The sequence below is a fragment of the Prionailurus bengalensis genome, chromosome D3 (assembly GCF_016509475.1).
Source record: "Prionailurus bengalensis isolate Pbe53 chromosome D3, Fcat_Pben_1.1_paternal_pri, whole genome shotgun sequence".
Taxonomy (NCBI): Eukaryota; Metazoa; Chordata; class Mammalia; order Carnivora; family Felidae; genus Prionailurus; species Prionailurus bengalensis.
Window position 1 is genome coordinate 83597267 of NC_057356.1, and position 12031 is coordinate 83609297.

General features: G+C 37.0%; 1 protein-coding gene across 3 annotated transcripts in view; it reads right to left on the reverse strand.

Moving 5' to 3' along the window:
• The window catches only part of CDH19 (cadherin 19), a 102762-nt gene that overhangs the window by 41171 nt on the left and 49560 nt on the right, over positions 1–12031 (reverse strand). For all 3 annotated transcript variants that reach the window (XM_043559062.1, XM_043559061.1, XM_043559063.1), the window contains exons 6-7: positions 6292–6473; positions 5505–5758 (exon numbers count right to left, since the gene is read on the reverse strand). In XM_043559062.1, the coding sequence (XP_043414997.1) occupies positions 5505–5758; positions 6292–6473 (436 nt within the window). The remainder of the gene's footprint in view (positions 1–5504; positions 5759–6291; positions 6474–12031) is intronic.

Sequence of the window (12031 nt, forward strand, 5' to 3'; positions counted from 1 at the left end):
TAAGGCAATAAGACAAATTAAATGCATGCTCCATATAGCTAAATGACATAATGCCAAATGGTGTTTAGAAAGGTACATGAATATAGTTAAGATTTAACTCAGTGAGGAAAAAAGAAAAAAAAAAAACTAAAATAGTCTCAGGTTCGAACTTATGTACGCTAAATCTAAACACATGTAATTCATTCTTATTCCCAAAAGACAACTTTAATATGTGAATGACTTAGTTAAACATAAATGGTAAAAGGGGGCGCCTGGGTGGTTCGGTTGGTTTAAGCATTGGACTCGTGATTTCTGCTCAGGTCATGATCTCACAGTTCATGGGTTCGAGACCAGCACCAAGCTCGGTGTCCGGATTTACGCTGACAGTGCATAGCCTGTTCGGGATTCTCTCTTTCTCTCTCTTTCTCTGTCCCTCCCCTGTTCTTTCTCCCTATCAATATAAATAGATAAACGTAAAAGTAAATAAATAAATGGGAAAATTTCATTTGCAAAATTAACAAATCCAAATAAACGGGTAAAGATGAATGCTTGCCAACCTTTGTTTTTTTCCCTCGAAGCCACGTAAAGCATATCCTCACCCTAGGCTGCTCTGAGTCTCTTTCCTACACCATATAGTGGCTTGCTAAATCTGTGTGTCATATTTTAATTACTTGATTGCTGACATATGAGAAATGTTTGTTTGTTTAAAGGAAACACTCTGATACTTTTTAAAAAATTATATATATGTGTATATATACATATACATGTATACACATATATATGCATATATTTATACACACATATAAAGTAATGATAATAGATGGAATATGCTGTTGTTAGAGCATGCATGGAAAGAAGCCAGATGATAAAATTCCCTCATGCAAAGCCTGGAAAATGATCTCAAACTCCACAATGAAAGAAGCCTTTGAAGTACTCAGCATGTCTTATCTGCTTGCAAATGATTAATAATAAAAATTAAAGAAGAGTAATAACTTGGGTTCAGTGATGACTTCTCATTGCATGTATATTTCTGAAGACTTTGATGAGACATCAGTAAGTTTTTCCATAATTATGTGGCAAGAGATGAGAATATTTTAATCTCGAATTGACAGGTCTCTAAAAATATCACACTGATTTGTAGACTAGTGTTCAGGGGAGAATTAAAATAGAAATTACAGAGAATTAAGCTTTAGAGGAATTTGGTTTTAACTCTATTCATTTTTAAACCTTCAATAAGCAATTTACTTACATATCCCCAAATGGTCACGTTTCCTCCTTAAGAGATTTGCTGACAAAAAGCAACCGTATGGGGCGCTTGGGTGGCTCAGTCGGTTGAGTGTCCGACTTCAGCTCAGGTCATGATCTCACAGCTTGTGAGTTTAAGCCCCGCGTCGGGTTCTGTGCTGACAGCTTGGAGCCTGCTTTGGATTCTGTGTCTCCCTCTCTCTCTGCCCCTAACCCACTCTCATTCTATCTCTGTCTCTCTCAAAAATAAATAAACATTAAAAAAAAAAGCAACTGTAGTTTAACAGTTAATATTTTGTATTAATCATCTAGAATATCCTGTTTCTATAATAATGCATTCCAAATAAAACCGATTAAATGTTTGAAATAAAATTTTCAAATAAAAGTTTTTTAAAAATGATGACCTTGAGTCATCAGTAACATTTTAAATAAAAGCCAATACATACCATTCAGGAAAGGAAAGATGTGTGCAAGGGATTTTAGAAAGAGCTGGAGCTAAAAAAGCTTAAAATGTGAAGTTTTGATTGTAAAAGATCAATCTTTGGTTCATTTCAGAATTCCTTTTTATGGAACTCTTTATTCCTACAAAAGTGCTGAATGAATAAAATGTCACTGCATGAGTTTGCCATTGCTAACAGCTCTTGCCTAAATGGAATAAACAAATGGCCCGTTCCATGCATACTTCTGCAGATGCCTGGGTCTCTCGTCCTTAATCCTCACGTGGCTCTAAAGAAGTACTATCCCCACGTCACAGACAAAGCAACTGAGACACATAATAGCCAACCCCATACACAAAAGTCAGAGTTTTCCAACCAGGCTACAGCTCCCCTGGGTGTTTCAAGGATTAAGGGCTTCCATTAGTGCACAGCTGAAACGTGAAAGACAGTCCCCTTCCACAGGAGAACACCCCTGACACTTGGATACCCCCAAAGCTCTTCCTGTTTCTCCCTGTTTTTCACATACATAACTTCTCAGATTGTTTTTCCTCTTTACTTGAATTTCGGTAGCTTCCTTGGAGGGATTTCAAGGAATGGGTCTGAATTCAGGGGCTTGGAGTCGTTCAGAGTATTTCCCTATAGTATCCTTCAATGTCTATGGGAACAATAGTTATGTTCCCTCTTTCATTTCTGATCATGGTAACTTTTGTCCATTCTTTTTTTTTTTCCCACTTGGTTGTCTTGCTAAAGACTGATCAATTGTATTGGTGCTTTGAAAGAATCAGTTTCTAGGGGAGCCTGGGTGGCTCAGTCAGTAAAGCCTCTCACTAGAGCTCAGGTCATGATCTCTGGGTCCATGAATTCAAGCCCTGCATTGGGTTCTGTGCCGACAGCGCAGAGTCTGGAACCTGCTTCAGATTCTATGTCTCCCTCTCTCTGCCCCTTCCCCACTCAGGCTCTGTCTCTCTTTGCCCCTCAAAAATGAATAAATGTTAATAAAAAAAAACAAACATTTGAAAGAATCAGTTTTTGGTTTCCTTGCATTTCTCTATTGTTTTTAAAGTCATTGCTTCTGCTGTGTTTTATTTCCTTCCTCACCACCACTGCTCCCCTCTGACCCCCGCTTGCTTTGGGTTGAACCTGCTTTTGTTTTTCTATCAGAAAAGAATATACTGTCATTGTGATATTGATAAAATATATCAAATTTTGACCATGGGTTCAGTTAAAAGGAAACTTCAATAATGTCCAAAGAATGAGTCATACACAGAAGTGGCAAAAGGGTACATTCCCTATATGTGGACTCTAAACAATACGGTAATACATAGTCTTAGGGATAAAAATGAAAATCCTAAGGGAAATTCCTTATGAAGTTCTTCATTAATTTTGGGGTGGAAATGTTATCACAGACAATTTCTAGACTCTAATTCCTAGCACACGAGGCCCCTTAAAACAACCTCATCACCGGCCTTTCAGGTCTAATTTATACATTCTTTCTTCATACGTGCACCCTGGTTTTTCTTAAACATTTACCACATAACTTATTATTGTAATTTATATCAAGGCACATTTTCTCAAGCTTTTCTGTCCTTAATAATGACAACCTAGCAAGAACAATTTGTTAAGCCAGTTATCTCACCCAATACTTGTTGAAACTGGGCCTGGGAATCTCCACCCTTCAGAGAAATAACAGGTAATTCCTACATGGAAGGAAAAACTAAGTAATACGAGTTATTGGAATTATGTATAATTTAATCTGTTTACTATGTGTTAATTTCTTTCCTCCAAACAATGGAACACTCACTGCTGGGGGTAAAATAGAATGCCCTATCATTTCCTTTGGCATCCATATGGCTTGCCATGGGATGAGTATTAAGGAAGATGTACCCCATTAAAACTCAACTTGAAATCATTTAGTATTTGATTCCAAACATTTTTTTTGGACATTGTGCTTCGAAAGAAAGAAAGAAAGAAAGAAAGAAAGAAAGAAAGAAAGAAAGAAAGAAAGAAAGAAAAGGATGAGTACCAACTGAAATGCGTTCAAGGGGCTATTTTCATCCTAACAAACATATGAAAAGCAGTCTTATTTAAAAGGTACCTCTAAATGAAAGAATATCCATTAGAGACATTAAATGATAGTCTTTTTGGGTGCCTGGCTAGCTCGGTCAGTTAAGTATCTGACTCTTGATTTTGGAGCAGGTCATGATCTCAGTTTGTGAGATCGAGTTTTATGTTTATGCTAAATGCAGAGCCTGCTTGCGATTCTCTCTCTCCCTCCCTCCCTCCCTCCCTCTGTCTCTCTCTCTTTCTGCCCCTCTCCCACATGCAATGTTTTTAGCTATGTTCATAAGCATCACTGTCAAGCATTTATCATCCATTGCCTTAATTATACAATTACAATTAGATCATTGTTTCCAACACTTATTATAAATTATGATATATAAATATCTTGATCCTTAAAGCATTTTCTAGAGTTATGTATTCTTCAGTATTCTCAAAAGAACAATATGTAGGTGAATAGATATATTACTTCTAAAAACATCTACATTCCTTTACTGGGTATAACTGTATACACATATAAGTAACACCACATATATACTTACATTTATAACTCAAACTACTATTACTAAATACGAACTATATCGACATATTAGAAGGCAGTGTTAGGGATTACAGTGGAAAAGTGGGAGCATTCCTCTTTCTCAAGAAGTTTCTTCTTTGTATCATAGCCCCCACAAAGTGCAAAGCAGTAACCAGCATCTACTAAGTACATGGAAGTTTGTATAATTCTCTGAACTGTGAAGAGTTGAAAGCAGATGAGTAAGGGAAGGTGGTGGAAGGAAACATGTAACAGGTTTTGTTGTTGTTGTTGTTGTCGTTGTTGTTTTGTCTAACGAGGCTTACAGCACAAATACTGGGGAAAAAAATGAAGGTATAGTACCTGAAAATAGACTAGTTTAATATATGGCAAACGCTGTTTAATATTTATTTCTAACTGATTGGACTGATTTCATTTTTACTACTTTAAGTGGTATCCTGTGAAGGCTTTCTCAATTTTGGAAAATAAATTAAATAATATTTTTTTAATTTTTTATAAGTTTATTTATTTATTTTCAGAGGGAGAGAGAATCCCAAGCAGTCTCCACACTGTCGGCACAGAACCTGACACGGGGCTAGATCTCATGAGCCATGAGATCATGACTTGAGCAGAGATCAAGAGTCTGATGCTTAACCGATTGAGCCACCCAGGCGTCCCAAATTAAATAGTATTTGAATGGACCATAGGTCATCGGCTTTGCTTCTGAACTGATGCAGTCAATGGTTTCTTTTCCCTCACCTACTTGCCCCCAATCAATAGAGCTGATCGCATTGAAGTTTGGTTGGGGATTGCCTATTTCTTTTTTTTTTTTTTTATAGATTTTTTTCAACGTTTATTTATTTTTGGGACAGAGAGAGACAGAGCATGAACGGGGGAGGGGCAGAGAGAGAGGGAGACACAGAATCGGAAACAGGCTCCAGGTTCTGAGCCATCAGCCCAGAGCCCGACGCGGGGCTCAAACTCACGGACCGTGAGATCGTGACCTGGCTGAAGTCTGACGCTTAGCCGACTGCGCCACCCAGGCGCCCCAAGGGATTGCCTATTTCTTGCACAACTGCAGTTGCTTATTTCACTGCAACTTTATCAATAGTGAGCTCCCTGTTTTCACAAGGTTAAACTGTTGCGAATTTGAAAAGTACCAAGAAGAGAAAGAGAGATTCATCTCTGTCACATGTGTGTGAAATTTCATCTTCAAGCTAACTTGGATTCACTCATTTAGGAAGCCAGAACTAGCCTTCCAAACATACCTGATAGGAGAGTTCTTCTGATCCGGATCAGTGGCAGAGACCGTGCCTACGAATGATCCATGCGGTCTGCCTTCGAAGACTTCAAATAGGTAATATGGGAGGAGGAAAACAGGAGGCTCGTCTTCGTCCTCCACCTGGACCTTAATGAGGGTGCTGGAAGCTTCCACATGGTATTTCAGGAGCTGCTTATCAACGTGGCGGTTTTTAACATTTGCTCTAATACGATAGTCATTCTGGTGCTCAAAATCCACTTTCTACAAAGAAATACAGCGTACACAAGAAGAAATGGCTTCAGTAACCTAAGTCATTACTTAGAAAAAAAAAAAGTTTGGGTTATTAAGTCTCTAGTTAGGTTTTGCTCTTTGGGTAGTTGGTAGGATCCCTCTGAGAGTATCATTAAGCAGCTGCATAGCAAATCCTGCCACGTGTTTTGTTATTTACATCTAATGTTTTGGAATAATAGCTCTATTTTAATTTAGGATTAAAATTATACTTTTCTGTTCATAAATTTCTTACGGAATTGAGAATTCATTTAAGTCTTTCACAAAAGTTTGTCCTTTAAAAATCTTAAAAAAAAATTTAAAAAAAGACTGTTCTTTGAGTAATTTGAGAGTCTGCAGTAACTCTCTCTCATCTCTAAGCTCCTTTGCTCCCTAAATCATAAATCACAGGTTCTCATTTCAATTACTTAATAAAGCAATAACTAACTGGCTAAACAAAATGATTTCATGTATTTCTGATTTGAATTTGTATTATGCTGCAAAGTAAATATTGTCCATACAGCTACCTTTTTTAATATCACTATTCCTTCTTGTGTCTGATTATTAGTAATTATGTCAAATGTTTGAGAATCATCTTCAATGCTGTAATCCATTTCTGCATTTTCTCCAATGTCATTATCATATGCCATGATTTTTCCTATAGAAGTCCCAGTGGGTGCAGCTTCAGAGACAGTCAAACGGTAAAAACCTTTAAAAGCAAAATTCAAGAGATATCACACAAATAATAAATATAAGAAACTCCTGAATATAGCACCCTTTTTTTGTGTGTGGACTATGAGAAAACCCATATCCTCACTTTCCACCAGTCACTTGTTGTTTTTTTTTTTAATCAATATCTATCAATCGATCTGTTGGGCTATCTATACTTTCTTTATTTTTGTAATATGTATTTTATTTTCTCTAATATCCTACTTGAGCATCTATTATTTTCTCTCAAATATACCCTTGGAAGTCCTAACACCAGTACATATAATTTCCAAATTTCTATCCACATGCATACTTCGTCAATAGTTTTGAATTTATTTTTTTATTATATCCTTCAACCATCCGAATTGATAAAAAGAGTTTTCAATTTCACTCAAACATTCTCTGATATCTAAAGTTATCAGTAAATGTAAGTGTGGATTAAAGTTGGAAAAGCCTAAAACAAGTAAGTGAACTCTAAGTGTAATAGTTTGATTTTTACATTCTGAGCCTGAGTGCATTGGCCATAGTGGAAATGAAAACAAACAAACAAAAAAAGATAGATCCATGGGAGTCGGTGAGTGGATGTGGTAAGACAACCATGCTGGAGTCACGTGACCCTATGGTTTTGGTCATGTGAAAACAATGGCAGTTATATTTGAAATACATAGATATAAATATAAGTAATTGAGCTCTGTTTATTTTTCAGAATTGACTTGCATAAAACTGATAAGGAGTTAGCTATTTGTAAATTATTATTTGTGATTTCTGTTAAAATGTGAGAAATAATCATATATGTCAATATTCTAAAGAATGAAACTTTGTAGAATTTTAAAAAGAGCATGTAATAGAATGTTTCTTTAAAGAGATTCTTGTCTTTTGGAGGTGCCTGAGTGGCTCAGTCAGTTTGGTGTCCGACTTAGGCTCAGGTCATGATCTCATAGTTTGTGAGTTTGAGCCCCACGTTGGGCTCTGTGCTGACAGCTCAGAGCCTGGAGCCTGCTTCGGATTCTGTGTCTGTCTTGTGCTCTGTCCTTCTCTCTCTCCCTCTCAAAAATAAACGTTAAAAAAAATGAAAAAAACAGATTCTTGATTTTTTTAGACGTATAGAGCAAGTCACTTCACAGATTGCCTTGTGAGATTGTCCTTCCCTTTTGTTTATTTTTTTGGCATGGGAGAAATGTGATTTAAAAGGTGTCAATACTTTTACTATTTTCAGGAATTAACAGCTTAATTGTGCTGCAGTGTTTTTTTTCCCCTCCGCTGCGGGAAAATGTATAGTTGAGAAAATATAATTTCAGGAAGAGGGAAGAGCAAGCCAAAAGGCCACCAAGCCAGTGACCGAGAGTAGGTCAGTTGTTTGGTGTTGGTTTGTCCACAAGCAAGGGCTAGAGCACTAACACAAGAGCTCCCAGATGTAATGGAACAAGACTGGATGATGGCAGATTATTTAGGACAATGGAGGTTATATGAAGGCCTCTGACTGTTTCTTTGTGACGCGGTAAAACGTTTAAGTGCTATGATCTGGTATGCACTTCGACAAGATCACTAAAGTCTTGCTGAGAGTAGAGCAGAGGGGAACAAAGGCAGAAGCAGAGAGGCTAGATGGGGGCCAGATTAAGAGGGTGGTATGATTGAAGGTTGCAAATGGAAGTTGGTGAGAAATGTTCAGATTATGGATATTTTTAAAAGGTAGAGCCAAACGGATCTGCAGAGGATTGAGTTTTGGATATGAGAAAGAACAGAAGGGAAGGTGACTTTCAAAATCTTAAACAAAGTAAGTTTCTATTATCAGGAGATATTGTATGTGTGTACATTTGTGTGTGTGTGTGTGTGTGTGCGCGCACGCTCACAGAATATTGAAAATCATGCAGGATTGATCATCATTTCACTCTGGGTTAGAAATTAGAATTGACCTAAATTTGACCCAGTGCAATCTGAGTTGGATCAGTTGAATTGAATTGAATTAGAATTGAATGGGTGAGATTTTGCCCTGAGCGATATGAAGGCTGGGGAAAATCTGTAAAAAGAGGGTTAGAGGAGGAGGCAGGTATGACCAGGAAGTCAAATATATGTCCAGTTTAAATGTATATAACTTCTAAATCAAGATATTGAGTAGATAGTTGGATATACAAATCTGGGGTTCACAGGAGAGGTTCATACTAAAGTTATATATTTGGGAGTTGTCAGCATAGAAGCGGCATCTAAAGTCAGGTGGCTATAGGGAAACACAAAGGAGTGACTCTGAAGGGAAGATAAATGAGGCCCTAGGGCTTGGTACCAGAAATACACCAAAGCTTAAAGTATGCAGAGATGAAAAGAAGGCAAAGAAGATTGTTAAAAGTGACTAGGAAGACAGAAGAAAAAGCATATAAGGATAGAGCAACCGCTGTCAAATGCTGCTGAGAAATCAAACTATATTAGGACTGAGAATTGATTGGATTTAGCTGCACATAGATATTGATAGAATTGACCAGATCCGTTAGGCTAAGTAGTACGGGTAAAGCCTTGACTGGAGTGGGCTCCAGAGAGTTTAAAAGACAGTAAATAGGATGATGCATTGGATAACTCTTTAAAACTTATCTTCTGTAAAGGAAAGAAAATGAAGCATGATTAGATGGATACGGCAGTGGAGTCAATAATGTATTTATTTTATTTTACTTTGTTTTTTAGATGAAAACAACAGCACCCATCACAGTGTGAATGCTGATAGTAATTAGTGGGCCGAGTGGACGCCCTTGATTGAAAGGTCAGGGAAGATTGGGCATATCAGAGGAGATACGACATAGTTACATTCAGACGAGGGCAATGGGATTCCAATTACGGAAAGCAGCCTGAACAAGAGTAAGGAGACCAGTCAACACACATATTTTCGCATGAGTATGGTGTGGGAAAGAAATAGAGAAAGCTGTTTAAAGAGTGAGGTAACTTTATGGTACTAGAATCATGTTCACCTACACTCAAATGTGAACGTAGTAATGTTATCACCTTACACGAGGATTCTGGGTATCTACAAACATTTTAAAAACTATTTCAAATGTTCTAGTTCATTTGGATATATATAAACTATACGTATATATACATTGTTGTTTATGTTATGTTTATCAATGTTAATACAGATTATATATGGTTATATATATACACATTGTTTTGTATTATATATAGTTATATATTATATATAACAGTTATATAATTACATATGCACAACGAAATATATATATATATATATATATATATATATATAAACAAAATTAAAGTTGAGAAAAATTAAAAGAAATAAGGATGGCGGGAGAAGTTTGAAGTTTAGTCTCAATAAAAATCCCTTTGAGTTCTGCCTTCTGGAGTCTTGAACTTGTGATTTTCCCTTCATCTGGCTAAAACACAGACGAGATGTATTCCACACGTTAACCTACTATTTTTCTACATTTATTAGTTGAGAATCATTTTTGTCAAGTCCTGCGTGTTTCAAATAGAATTACCCACAATCTTCTTGTCTTTAGGACCCACACTTTGTAGAGATAATCACGTACATAACAGGGAGAAGAAAGTCACAAACTATTGCCCTGCTTCCTAAATTCCATCTAAGGAGGAGCTGTTTCATGGACTCAAAGGACCAAGGAGGTGCTGCTCAAATGGTTGGATTTGCAATTATGTAGGATGAATACATTTAAAAATCTAGTGTATTAAAAAAAATCTAGTATATGGCAAGGTGACTACAGCCAATAATACTATACTGTATAACAGGAATTTTCTGAGAACACCTTGGGCACTCTTACCACACACTTGCACACGAGGGAATGATGTGAGTAGATGGGTAATTAGTTTGACTGTAATAATTATGTCACTATGCATATGAGATCAAAACATCACATTGGGGTTCCCTGTTGGCCCAGTTGGTTAAGCATCTGACTTTGGCTCAGGTCAGGATCTCATGGTTCGTGAGTTTGAGCCCCATGTCAGGCTCTCTGCGATCAGCGTGGAGCCCACTTCAGATCCTCTGTACCCCCCTCGGTCTCTGCACCTCCCCTGCTCACACTCTTTGTCTCAAATAAATAAATAAACATGAGAAAAACCATCGTGCTGTATACATTAAATATATATGATTTTTATTTTTAAAAATGGCATTACACTGAAAATGTTAAATATGAAAACAGCATACAAATAAGCATTCAGATATGTAATATTTCTGTAATTTTTTTAATGTTTATTCATTTTTTGAGAGAGACAGAGTGCAAGTGGGGGAGGGGCAGAGAGAGAGGGACACAGAATGTGAAGCAGGCTCCAGGCTCTGAGCTGTCAGCACAGAGGCCAACACAGGGCTCAAACTTACAAATCCTGAGGTTATGACCTGAGCCAAAGTCCCGTGCTTAACCGACTGAGCTACCCAGGTGCCCCTGTCTTCAGACACTTTAAAAGGTGCATCACATTTACGCACTTTAAGATTTTTGTCACACACAGAAAATGCTCATCGTCTTTTTACCCAGGGGCCTGTCTAATGTTTCTTGAAAATTCAGAAGATCTGCTAACTCTGGGCCTGGCACAAAATAGCTGAATTGCACAGTATCTGCATGTGTGTGTGTGTGTGTGTGTGTGTTGGGGGGGGGGGGTTGGGGGGTGTGCATTTGTATGTGTGTGTTTGATCTACTTTTCTCTTTGACACATGCATATGCATTTTTCCTATCATGATAATTGGTCATGATTTCCAGAATTGTTGTAAATGTATTTCTGTAGGTAGGACAGAATGCCCTGGGGAGGGGGTGGGAAGAACTTCTTTAAAAAAAAAAAAAAAGAATTTCTCCTAAGAATTTCAGAAGAAATCCCTTCTGGAGCATACCAAATGATTTAGCTTGTATTCAGTACTTGAATTATCAGAGCAGGTTTGGCATATTCATAATACATAAGTAAAAAATAACTACACATATTATACATGCATGGTCAGTTAATTTATGACAAAGAAGCCAAGAATATGCAATAAGAAAATGTCAGTCTCCTTAATAAATGGTGTTAGGAAAATTGGATAACCAAATGCAAAGGAATGAAACTGGACCATTGTCTTGCACCATACCCAAAAATAACTAAAAATGTATTCAACACTTGAACTAAGACCTGGAACCATAAAACTCCTAGGAGAAAACAGGCAACAAGCTCCTCAGCATAGTCTCGGTGATGCTTTTTTTATCCTGATACGAAAAGCAAAAGCAAGAAAAGAAAAAAAAATAATAAGTGGGCTATAACACACTAAAAAAATTCTGCCCAGCAAAGTAAACCATCAAAAGGATGAAAAAGCAACTTACTGAAAGGGAGGAAATATTTGCAAATCATACATCTGATAAGAGGCTAATATCCAAAACATACAGAAACTCGTACAACTCAATATCAAATGCTAGTACTATTACTAATACTAATAATGATAATATTAAAAATGGGCAGAATATCTGAATAGACATTCTTCCAAAGAATGCATACAGATGGCTAACAGGTACATGAAAAGATGCTTGATATCATTAATGATCAGGGAAATTCAAATCAAAATCACAATGAAATATGACCTCATCCCTGTTA